The 13,522-nt window shown below is 37.6% G+C and overlaps 1 protein-coding gene across 6 annotated transcripts in view; it reads right to left on the bottom strand.

Annotated features, from left to right (window-relative positions):
- Positions 1–13,522, bottom strand: part of NCOR1 (nuclear receptor corepressor 1) — a 151,089-nt gene that overhangs the window by 63,187 nt on the left and 74,380 nt on the right. For all 6 annotated transcript variants that reach the window (XM_045293367.1, XM_045293373.1, XM_045293372.1 and 3 more), the window contains 3 exons: positions 12,328–12,390; positions 10,014–10,153; positions 9,198–9,324 (listed from right to left, as the gene is read on the bottom strand). In XM_045293367.1, the coding sequence (XP_045149302.1) occupies positions 9,198–9,324; positions 10,014–10,153; positions 12,328–12,390 (330 nt within the window). The remainder of the gene's footprint in view (positions 1–9,197; positions 9,325–10,013; positions 10,154–12,327; positions 12,391–13,522) is intronic.

The raw sequence follows: 13,522 nt of genomic DNA, 5'->3' as shown, positions 1-13,522 counted from the left end.
TGATCACACAGGCTGGTGTGCTTCTTCCATGTGGGATTTGTTGCTTCTCAGCTAGATGGCTGCTTCGTTTATCTTCAAGCCTTTAAGACCCCCAGACGCTAAATCTTTTGATAGCAGGGCAGCATCAGCTTTCTTCGCCACATTTTTTTATGCACACATTTGTCTTCAGCATTCATGTTGGAAAGGTGAGCATCATAGAAGGCCGCGTTATGAGAACAAAGTGTTCTTGTGTTGAGGAAGTACTTGAATAGCGGTCCAGTGTCCATATGCGCCTTTTAAATTTGGGGGACTGTCCCATGCATCTTGTCACCATACTATGTACATACTATTTTTTCTTGCTGAAAGGTCCTTCCACCTAATTTTCTTTGTATATCAGCTCAAATATCATTTGTATTAAAAATAGAACCTTCTGACTTCCTTAGGAGTCCTGGAGAAGCAGTGGTTATGGGTTGGGCTGCTAACTGCAATGCCAGCAATTCAAACCCACCAGTCGCTCCTCGGGAGAAAGATGGGACTTTCTATTCCCATAGAAAGTTACAATCTCAGAAATTCACAGGGGCAGTTCTACCCTGCCCTATAGGGCCACTATGAGTGAGTATCAACTGGATGAGAGTGATTATGACTTCTTTAACAAAGTGAAATTTTATTATTATAGTTTATGGCACCTGTTCAGGTTACTCTTACAATTCTACATTTACTCACATATATCTGATTTAAAGCTTTCTCCATCTATTTTAAGAAGAAAATAATTTCTTCCATTAAGCTATAAACACCATAAAGACAAGGATCATATGTATTATGCTAATTAAACTCTGATATCAAGAACTGTGTCTGGCACACAGTACTATAAAAGTGAATTATGGAACTACAAAATGAATGAGTGCTTATGAATGTACCTTAAACTTACTTAATATTTAAAATATTATTGGATCCTTTGGCTATTATTATACCGCAAAGCAGTTAAGCAATCAGTTGTTGACCTATATAGGGGTGGCCATTCAGACTCACCTTGAGACTGACTTTATGGAAGAAATTCCCATGAAGAACCAAGCCAAGAAAATAGTAAAGGGTCAATTTACTGTTATGTGACTGACATTCCAGGGAGCTATGGCATCTAACATTACCAACATAAACAACAGAGAAAAATTCACTGCAGTAATACATTCCGTCCAAATTATAGATTTTCTTAAAATAGACTGGGAAAGCATACAACTTAAAATCTCTCCTAAGTTAGTACATGTGCACATTTAACCCTAAAGTCACATCATTAGAATGCCTTGGGAATCGAAACAGGGATAGACAAAATGACCCAAAGATGCAATGGGCAGCATCCATGAATAGATCTTCAAATAAATAAACAATGATTCCTTTATTAAAGGTGGTATTTTAAAATTATTAGGTAAAGATTAAACTCTTTAAAATAATGGCTCTGTGAGAGGTCATGCTTTACCTGACTTTAGCATATATTATACAGCCAGTGGTCAAAACCGCATGGTATTGGTATAATCACAGATAATCGGACCAGTGGAAAAGAACTTGAAAACCCAGAAATAAAATCATCAGCATACAGACAACTGATCTTTGATAAGGGCCCAAAAAATATCAAATGGGAAGTGGATGCCCTCTTCAACAAGTGGTGCTGGAGAAAAATGAATATTTACCTGCAGAAAAATGAAGTAAGACCCTAATCTTATTCCATGCACAAGAATAAAGTCAAGATGGATCACAGACCTCGAGGTAAAACCCCAAGCTATTAGGGTCATCATGAGGGAACTGGGACAAACCTGAGAACTTTGGCACAGGGAATACACAGGCTATCAGAAATAGGGAAGGACACAAATACAGATGAGTCACAAATTGACAAGTGGGATATACTGAAGAAGAAACACCTGTGTACATGGAAAGAATTCACCAAGAGAGTAATAAGAGAGCCCACCAACTGGGAAAACATCTTTAGCAATGACACATCAGACAAAGGCCTTATCACTAAAATCTACAGTACTTTGCAAGCTTACAATAAGGAAAAAAAGTACCCACTGAGAAGGTGGGCAAAGGATCTGAACAGAAGTTTCACAAGGGCAGAAATCTGAATGGCCAAACATGAGAAAACGTTCCCGATTATTAGCCAAAAGAGAAATGCACATTAAAACAACTATGAGATACCACTTAACACCCTCAAAGATAGCCCAATTAAAAAATCAGAAAGCAACAAGTGTTGAAAGGCTGTGGTGAGATAAGAACTCTCATCCACTGCTGGTGGACCTGTAGGTATATATAGCCTTATGGAAATCAATTTGGTGATATGTAAAAGAGATGGACATTAAGCTACCATATGACTCAGCAATGCCCCACTGGGCAAATACCCAGAAGAGACAAGAGACAAGAAACCAAGAGACGGCCAGACAGCTGTGCTCCAATGTTCATCGCGGCACCGTTCACAATTGCAAGGAGTTGGAAACCACCCAAATTTCCATCAACAGACGAATGAATTTAAAAACTGTGGTATATACATACAATGGAGTACTACGCATCCATAAAAGCCGTGATAAACACATGAAGCAAATTGCCACATGGGAAGAACTGAAGGAAATCATGCTAAGTGAAGTAAGCCAAGCACAAAAAGAAAAGTACAGAGTCCACTGAGGTACCCTTAAAAATGCAACAGGAGCATAGGGAAAGAACCACTGTATACAAACATTCCTGGGGTGAAGTCCAGGGAGGATGGCAGGGGCCAGACCAGATCCAGAGATACATAGGGAAGCCAACTAAAAAGGGGGGCGGGGGGGGATATGGCTAGCAGAGGAACAGGGCACTAACCTACTCAAGGGGAGGGAAAGAGGGAACAGGGAAAGAGGGACCAGACTTCAACCCAGTGCTCTGAGATGTGAATTCAACATACTGGCATGAAGTAGGGAACCAGAAGAGACGTCTGAGGGGCCGGCCCCAATCCCAACAATGTGAACAGCTGCTTCCCCATCCCCCCAGAAGAATTCACTTCAGCGGACAGCACTGAAGCTACAGCTCAGGGAGAGGGACATGTCCAATCAGAGCACACAGGAGCAAAAGGGGGAGGAAGAGAGAGTGGAGCACATCCTGGCCCCCCAGCCCTGAGGACGATATTCCTGCTTGGAGCAGTCAGTGCACAAAGAGGACCACAGGGCCAGCCCCACTACAAGACACGACATCCTTCACTGACCTATAGCGCTACGGGGACACGCTAGAGACACATGCGGGAATTGCACCTGATCTGACCCCACCACACCGAGGAGAAACACTGAGGGCGCAACAGAACAGCAAGGGAGCAGAGCCAGGAAATCACGAAGGAACACCAAAAATAGACTGTGGGGCCAGGGCTTGGCACCCCATCAGACTCAACCTGAAAAACTCCTAAAGGTCAACAAACAGACCTTGAACTATTTATAGGCTTCTCTTTTTGATGTTGTTGTTTTGTTTTCTTTTGTTGCTTTGTTTTGCTCTGTCTTGTTTCTTGTGCATTTTATTATCTCTGAAGGTCTATCTATATAAGATAAGCGGGATAAACAATCTGGAGGAGAAAACAACAGACTAACAGTTCCTGGGGGAGGGGTCATGGGAGAGGAAAAGGCAGGGGAAAGGAAGTGGGTGTTAACAAACCCAGGGACAAGTGAACCGCAAGTGATCTAAAATCAATGGCAGGATGGTGTAAAAGGCCTGGTAAGGCTTGATCAAGGACAATGTAACCAAGAGGAATTACTAAGGCTGAAGATGATAGTGGGACAAGAGGAAAGTAAAGGGAAACAGAGGATAGAACTAGGAGGCAAAGGACATATACAGAGGTCTAAATACAGGCATGTACATATGTAAACACATTTATATATAATGATGGAGAAATAGATCTATGTACATGTATTTATAGATTTAGTATTAAAGCAGCAGATGGACATTGGGCCTCCACTCAAGTACGCCCTCAATGCCAAGAAAACTTTGTGCTATTAGCCTGGCATTCCTTGATGCTCACCTTCCCCAACACAAACACTGCTGACAAAGTAGGTGTATAAGCAAATGTGGTGAAGAAAGCTGATGGTACCCAGTTGTCAAGAAAAAAGCGTCTGGGTCTAAAAGGCTTGAAGATAAACCAGCGGCCATCTAGCTCAGAAGCAACGAAGTCCATATGAAGAAGCACACCAGCCTGTGTGATCATGAGATGTTGATAGGATCATGTACCAGGCATCAAAGAACAAAAATCTTATCATTGTGAATGAGGGGGAGTACGGAGTGGCGACCCAAAGCCCATCTGTAGGCAACTGGACACCCCCTTACAGAAGGGTCGCGGGGTGGAGACGAGCCAGTAAGGATGCAGTATTCCATCGATGAAACATGCAACTTTCCTCTAGCTCCTTAATGCTTTGCCCCCCTCCACACACCCCCTCCTCACTATCATGATCCCAATTAAACCTTACAAGTACGGCTAGACCAGGGGATGTACACTGGTACAGATAAGAGTTGTAAACACAGGGAATCCAGGACAGATAAACCACTTAGGACCAATAATGAGAGTAGAGATACCAGGAGGGTAAGGGAAAGGGGGAACCAATCACAATGATATACATATAAACCTCTCCCTGGGGGTCAGACAACAGAAAAGTGGGTAACAGGCGACATCAGTCAGTGTAAGACATGAAAAAATAATAATAATTCATAAATTATCAAGGAGGGATGGTGGGGGAGGGAGGGGGAAAATGAGGAACTGATACCAAGGGCTCAAGTAGAAAGAAAATGTTTTGAAAATGATGATGGCAACAAATGATGAAATGTGCTTGACACAATGGATGGATGGATGGATTGTGATAAGAGTTGTACGAGCTTTCAATAAAATGATTTTTAAAATATTTTAAAATAATGGCTCTGTTAAAACTGTTTTTTCGAGAAAAATGCGTGCCCCTCTACAAAAATAATGAAATGAAATTAAGATTTTTTTCGGCTTCCGGAAGATAACTTAATGACAAGATTTGCATAATTTTAGGAGTTATACAGAAACATCTTAAGCAAACAGGAAATGGTGAAGCTATAAAAATGTCATTTGCATAGAAAAATATAATCAAAGCTTCCATAACAAAATAACACAAAGGTATCTTTAACACATGATATTTTTTAAAACCCTACAAATTCATTCATTCATTCATACATACATACATACATACATACATGCATTAACAAGGCCACTATGTGCAAGGTATTTTTTGAGGTACTGAAGATATATCAGCAAGATAATAAAAGTATAAGCCTTCAGAATACTACCATACTATTGTGAAACAGACAATGAATAACTATCTGATATGAAAACAAATTTTTTTTTTTTAAACAGCAGCAATACAGAATCAAAAAGGTCAAAGTTGGTCTTTTGGGGGGGGGGGTCAATAAAACCGACAATTTCATAGGCTGACAAAGAAGGATGAGCAAATAACCAACATAAAATGAAACTGAGACTTTGCATCTGACCCACCTGAAGTATGAAGAAAGAAAACCAGGGTATTAAGAACATCATTTCTCCAGCAAAATGGTGACTTCATAACAAGGGAAGGGATTCTACCACTAATCAAAAGTTTCCGACAAAGTCCAGAACCAGCTGGCTTCAGTACAAAATTCCATCAAACATTAAAAGAAGAAATGAGACACCAATCCTCTTCAAACTCCTGTTAATGTGGAGAAACAAAGAAGACCCTCTTTCTCTGAAGCCAGCATTACCTCAGTACCAAACAGCTGAAGATACCACAAGAAAACCACAGACCAGTTCCATTAGAAATACAGATGCGAAGATTCTCAACAAAATACCAGCAAAAGAGAATTCAAGAGCATATTAAAAGAATTATACATCAAGAAAAACTAGGATTTATTCCAGAAGTGCAGGGTTGGTTCAACATTGAAAGTGTGGCCAGTAGAATACACCACAATTAGAGAACAAAAGGAAAGAGTCACACAGTCATCTTAACTGATATAAAACCGTCAAGTGATAATACCTGCAACCTTTCTGGGTGACAAGTCTGAGTTTTAACTAACATTTAAGTCAACTTTGGTTCTTGTGGGGGGGGAAATAAACAACAACAAAACATATTATGAGTCAAAAAACAAAAACAAAGGAAAAACATGCTATGAATCAAAGAGAAGCAAGGAAATAAAACATGAACTACTGCAACAAATATGCCTTGAATCTAGGATAGCAGCAATGGAGAAAGACACAATTAGATTCTAAATATTACCTCTGAGAAAAAGCTGAGAAGATCTGTACACTGACCAAACACATGTCATGAGTCAGTGTACAGATTTATGAGAGAATTCCCAAAGTGCCATTTACTAATGAAGAAAATGACTGAAGGCAAGTAGATAGCTATGGCAAGGAGCAGAAAAATTACCGTGGGATGGTAGTTTTGAGAAGACTCTTAGGAATCTAAATGGAAGTACTTGGTAGGCAGTTATATATATGAACTTAAAAGAGCACGATGAGACTTCCTGCTTCAAAAACAAGACAAGTAAAATCAGAAGAGTATCTCAACACGTCATAAGGTCTCATATGTATAGGAGTAATGACTGTGATACAAAAAGAAGCTACCAAATACTGAAAGATTAACAAAAATTTTGACCACCTTCATTTCTAATTCATACACAGAGATAGAAAGCTAACTGATAATATATCGGAAGGCAGGAACTATGGTAGGAACTATGATTTAATCTGACAGAAGCACCTTTTTAAGTATCTTCTTCAAGCCACAAAAGACTAAAAATATTTCCAGGACCTACTCCTTCACCAACCACCAAGCAAATGTGTCATCTAGTGCTTTAGAGCAAAAAATTAAACTTTAAGAGCAATTAGAACAAGAGCAAATTAGCATTTTGGTAGTTTCCAATCTTTCTTACTTAACTCTTTTAATTGCCCAAGAGGTTCATAAAGTCAGATTATCTTATGAAGAGACATAGGGATTGATTCTCCCTTCAGGGGTCACCTTCATGCTCCCATTGGCCAATTGAACTAGGGCTGTATTCACATTTAAAAGTCAGGGAGAGGAACAACTAGGGAATGAAAATCAATAAGGAAGAGGACGTAGAGATCCTAGGGGTGTTGGAGCAATAGCAATTTAGCTGAGAGGAATTACTAAGAGGCAGAAGCAGGGTGAGTGTGATGGTGGGAAAGGAGGAAGGTAAAAAGAAACAGATCTAGGAAGCAAAGCTATGGATACAGGTATAAACTGGCATGCACTTATGGAACCGTATTAATTCATAAAAATAGAGGTATTGGCATAGGCACATGGCAAATATATTTATATGGCAATACACTGAAGTAGTGGTTGGAGTTTCTCTGCTCAAGCCCTCCCTCAACGCCAGAACATTTTGTTCTAACAACCTGTCATTCTGTGATGCTCACCTTCCCCACAGGATCACTGAAGATAAAATGGGTGCACAAGCAAATGTGGTGAAGAAAGCTGATGGTGCCTGGCTATCAAAAGATATAGCATCTGGGGTCTTAAAGGCTTGAAGTTAAACAAGTGACCATCTAGCAGAGAAGCAACAAGCCCACACAGAAGAAGCACACCAGCCTGTGCGATAACGAAGTTTCGACGGGATCAGGTAACAGGCATCAGAAGACCAAAAACAAGCAAATAAATAAAAAAAACATTGTTGAGAACGAGAGGGGTCAGAGCAGAGACTCAAAACCCATCTGTACATGATGGGACATTGCCTCACAGAAGGGATGAGTCAACCAGGCTGAAGTATAGCACCGATGTAACACATAATATTCCTCTGGTTCCTTGAGACTTCTTCAACCCCCACCATCATAACCCCAATCCTGCCTTTCACTGCGGGCTAGGCCACAGCAAGTACACAGGTACAGAAAAGAGCTCGTGCATGACACATGGAATCCAGGTTAGATAAACCCCTCAGGAACAGAAATGGGAGTAGCTATACCAAGAGGGTAGGGGGAAGGTGGGGAGAGGAAGGGTTAAGAAACCACAGGGGAAGAGAGAGAGTGGTAGGTATAAGAGATGAAATTAATAATGATTTATAATTTATCAAGGGCTCACGGGAGCGGGGTGGGGGGTGGAGGGGGTGTGTGGTGTGTGTGTGTGTAAAAAGAGGAGCTGATATCAAAGGCCTCAATAGAAAGAAAACGTCTAGAAAAGAATGATGGCAACATATGTACAAATATGCTTGATACAATTGATATGTGGATTATTATAAGAGTTGTAAGAGCCCCCATTAAATTGATCTTTTTTTTTAAAAAAAAAAGGGAAAACTAGTTATCAAATACCAAAACCAAACTTGCTGCCAGTCTCTATCAAATGCAAGGATGGCTTCTTTGGAGCCCCATGTTGTCTCATGTCGTGCAGCATGCTTACATTATCCCAGCTGAATATTCTCTTTGCTTTTGTGACACTGACCTCCATTTTCTCCAAAACTTCACTTCTGTTTATTTACTGTTCCAAGCCGATCCTCATTTCAAGACAATTTTTAAAGTTTAAAAGACAATAATAACCATGGAAAACTCAGACACAAAAACAAAATCTATTATTTCCAAAATTCTTGGAAGGTGTGAGAATTCCTTAGAAACCACACATGAAAACATACACAGTTCTAATTAGACACCAAGTTTAATCTGATTAATTAAAAAATAAAACAAAAATCAAATAGGAAGAAAATTATTTGTATCTCTAAGAAATAGCACTTACAAAACAGAAACACCTTTAACATATGAAAATCATTAAAAGTATTATGAAAATCCCCACTTCAGAAACAATTAATTTATAAGAGAAATAAATCCACAAAACTTAAAAGTAACATAAATTGAAATTAGGTATATTTTTACTGAAGTATCTAAATCTTTGTAGAAATATAAAATAAACTCAATGCAATAAAATTTTTTAAATGAAGTTGATATTTAAAATGGCATATATGCATGGGCTATTTAATGATGCTGGTGGTACTTAGTGTCTAAGTAAGGCTACCAGTTTCAGAATCTTCTGGTTGTACCGTTTAGATAGTTGCTACATAATTACCATTTTTTGACAGAATGAAAGGAATTCATTGTATTTAAGGCAGAAGTTCTAATCCATAAAACACCAACATGCTCTTTGATGAAGCGGTTTCTGAATAGTAAAATGACAAAGCTGAAAACCGCATGTTTGAGGTAGCAGGTGTCATAACTAAAATTTTAATGTTTGAGGTACCTTCACTATCCTCTGGATTTTCTTCTTCATTAGAGGCTTCAATATCTTCATCTTCCTGAGCAGAAACAGTGGAAGCTACACTTTCACACTGAGATACATCTCGTTCTTCCCGAGGTTTTCGTGAATTCTGAAGGAGTAAATTTTATTAAATTATTTATGATTCAGACTAAAGCAAACCTTTTCCTAGCTGAAATAAGTAAAATGCTGATACATAAACACACTAGACTAAAAGCCAGGTTTCACGTGCTTGCTTCGGCGGCACATATACTAAAAGCCAGGTTTCACAACTCTTCTGGCTAGCTTATTCACAAATAAATTTATGCCAAATCAACAAATTCAGGATAATCAACAGATTTCCATCTAAAATTTTCAATACATACTTCAGTGCTGATGTATTTTCAAGTCTTAAGTCTCCACTCACTACCATGAAGTCGATTCCCAGTAAAACTATTTTCTAGGGTTTTGAAATCTTTATGGGAGCAGATAGCCTCATCTTTCTCCTGCAGAGAAACTAGTGGGTTTGAACCATGGAGGTAAGTAGCCCAGTGCTTGAACCACTCGAGCTCCTTATTTTCAAGTCTCTAGAGTAATTCAAAAGTGCTGAATCCTCATTACTACAAATAGAAATTTTATCCCTTTGGCAATATACAGAGTAATAGTCAACCTCTGCCACAAAAACTGGCATGCCCTGTAGAGGTAAATGCAATAACCAATAGCAGCAAACACCAAAGCATTTCTCTTAAAACCAATCTTTGAAACTCAAAAAAAGAGCTCCATGTAAATAAGTCAAAGATTCACCACTCCTAGTATACTCACTTTCTGTTTATGCTGCTGCAAGAGGTTGTCAAGATTGTGTCGTCTTTTATAGTTAAAATAGAAGTTCTTACACTGAGCTTCACTTTTGGTTCCTACCATTTTGGCAATTGCTGCCCAGTTACGCCCATGTTCAACCAGACCTACATTTCAAAAACAGACGAAACATTAATTGAATAGTCAGCAGATTAATGAAAGAATCAACTAACTCATTGTATTCACTATAATGCTAGCAATAAAAGTGTTTTCAATTATTCATCTATTATTTTCTGGTACTTATTTAAATATCTGATAATACAATAGTCATTGACTGTGTATTTTTCCATCAAATTTAAAATATACTCATTAATGGGAAGGTTCAATCTTCTCACTTTTTATCTGCCACTGGGCTAGGTCAATGTTGGACACAATAATAATAATACTAATAATTAAACACTCTTCTAAACTGAGTTTCCAGGTACTTTTAGATCCTTAGAGATAGTATTATCAATATAAACTTAATTTGTAATCAATATAAATGATTAATATAAAGTAAAAATGTAAAATTTAGCAATATAAATGCTATATAATGAAGAGTTATCTTCAGTCAATATACAATCAATATCCATTAAAAACAAATCAAGTAGAAATAAGATTTTTAAACGCTTTGATACCATATGACAAATAAACCTATGGAATCTGACACTTCTCTAATGAAATAATATGTACACATATGCACAACACATAAATGAACAAAGACAAGAAATATGAATTTAGAGAGCTATACAATATATACATTAGATAAAGGAATATCAAAGCAGTAATTTTTCATGCAAATTTAATGATTTATAGTTGTTCAAAGCGGATACAAATAGGTCATCCTTGGATAATGATATTGAAAGAGCACTTTCAACTCCTACCGGATATATGAACAAGATATGCATAGAGTGGTGTCTACGCAGTCATTTGTAAGTTATTCATCTAAAAAAGATCTCTCCATAATATATACATACTGATTTACCTCAGTGTTTTAATGATCAGATGAGAATAAATGTGAATACTTTGAAAAGTTATATAAATTTAACATTTACTAGTCTCAATAAGCAAACTTCAAACAAGAAATATTTTGAAGTAAGAACACTTAAATTTTTTGTTTCCTTTGCCCGCCCATGTCCTTTTTAAGCTCTGTATCCAGCAGACCCTTGGACACCATTCTATCCTTGCGCCAATAGTCTCCTTCATCCGGGTGATGTGGCTTCGTCTTGTTTAAGACTTAAATAAATGTTCCCTTTAAATTGTTTTTTAATCGCTTTGTTTTTGGTAAAACTTATCTGTGATTTGAAAGCCACTGTTACATGTTCAGGACAAAGTATGAATCTGAAACATGGCACTGAAACGCCAACCTATTCACAGTCACTTCACTCTAGAAGTGTCAGGTGGTTCTTTAACCCCAAAAGAGCTGACTGATCTCTCTGAAAATTAACCACTAGTTCTTTATCAATTAAAAACCATAGCTCAATTTCAAATTACACTACATTAAAAAGCAATAGCACAATACAAGGCCCATAAAAGTTCCGGAATAAGATCAAAGCCACATATCTATGAAAGTGATAAAATAGGATTCGGATCTTTGCCTGTCCACAGAGTTCACGATCTCTCCTCTAAATCATATACAATTCTCTAGTGGCTTATTATTAGATGACTTACTAAGTGCAAACTGAGGAATTACTTAGACTCTATTAAATGTAGCTTCTAAATCAGTGGTTCTCAACCTTCCTAATGCCGTGACCCTTTAATACAGTTCCTCATGTTGTAGTGACCCCTCAACCATAAAATTATTCCAATGCTACTTCATAGCTGTAATTTTGCTACTGTTATGAATCGGGTGACGCCTGTGCAAGGGTCATTCGGCCCCCCTAAGGGGCCACGACCCACAGGTTGAGAACCACTGTTCTAAGTGCTAGAAATGCATACTTAAAATGAGAACTCCTTCCAAAACAATTATAATCACAGCTATTTTCTAATAAAATGGGGTTCAAAATAGTACTGTAGAGAGAATCTTAAATTCTTCAAAAATGGGTCCAGCTTATGGAGCCCTGGTGTACATAATTATAGGTTTCAAACATCAAAATACTCTATTTTTACCCAGTAACAAAATAGAGTTAACACATTTGCCACTGCAGCATTTGTTGGTTGTACAATTTATTTCTAAGTATGATTTATCTTTTTGGAAGAGCTTTTAAACTTTAAAAAAAAAAAGAAGAAGAAAGAGTTTTTTCTCAACACTTTTTAGTGACCCTGAAAAAGGCCCTAGAAAACATACACTACCATCACTCACCTTTTTTAGCAACTTCCATTTCTTCTTCTGTCCATCGAGAGGTCTCCACGGGCTCTGCAGAAACTGAAAGAAAGAGAACCCAGTCTTTCAGGAGAAAAATAAAACTAAATCTTTCATTCAGCAATCAAACAAAATTTATAATGTATTTAATCTGACATAACCCCTTTTAGAACATTTGATTAAAGACAAATACAGAAAAACGATATTGAGCCTCTCTTTAACCAAAATAATGAGAAGTACACACTTCTCAATTGCCATAATCTTTATCAATGTTCTTTAAGTTTTATCCACATCTATGTTTCAACAACTTAAATTTTTTTTTAATAGAAAGTCCCCAGGACCTTCCTACTTAGATCTCTACCCATTCATTCTCTTCTCCTTTTCTGCGTTGTCAAAGGAATATCCATAACAACTTTTCTCCTACTCTTTGAATCCTATCTCCTCCTAACTTACAGCCCTATGTACATCCCCTGATACTTGATACCATAATCAGAATATTTTTTCTTTACTTTGGAAAGAAAATTAAGAATATGAGACATGAAATTACTTATATACTCTTTGTCTCTACTAATAGTATCACCAAAGTAAAGTATCATTCAAAGTAATAGACTCAGACCAAATTTTGAATCTTCCTTCTCATTTAGCATCACATACTCATTGACCAAAGTCAATCCTACTCTACTAAATCCATTTCTTCCTCACTTAAACCACTGCATTATTAATGATGCCTCTACCTCTAGTCCTTACCTTCTCCAATTTGGCCTCCACAATTGCTGTCAGACGTATCTTTCTACACCACAAATCTAAACAGTGCTCTCCTTGATTTAAGAACTTTTGTCAGTATCTTTATTTTGTAAGCGAAGGATATACAGTTCAAAGAAAAAGATCTTGTCCTGAACTGTCTTTCTGTCTTCTGGTCTAGTTATTTCTCCCACACCATTCTTGCTTGCCATTCTTAGAGCTTATCTTTTTCCTATTTAGCATTACATTAAAATTGTACCACCAAGCTACTGATGGTAGTACTCTCACTAGCACAATCCTTAAAAAAACTAACAAAAAGAACAATGCTTATACTCTTGGACTCAGTATGCCCTCAAGTAAGAAATTCTTATGAAAATTATTCTTTTACTATTAGTTGGGATTAAATACACGTATCACATCATTCCATATTTCAATCACATCAAACAGAATGTTA

The sequence above is a fragment of the Echinops telfairi genome, unplaced genomic scaffold (genome assembly GCF_000313985.2).
Source record: "Echinops telfairi isolate 266 unplaced genomic scaffold, ASM31398v2 ScPeMD7_2010;HRSCAF=2546, whole genome shotgun sequence".
Taxonomy (NCBI): Eukaryota; Metazoa; Chordata; class Mammalia; order Afrosoricida; family Tenrecidae; genus Echinops; species Echinops telfairi.
Note: the sequence above shows the minus strand (reverse complement) of the source record. Positions and strands in the feature narration are given on the sequence as shown.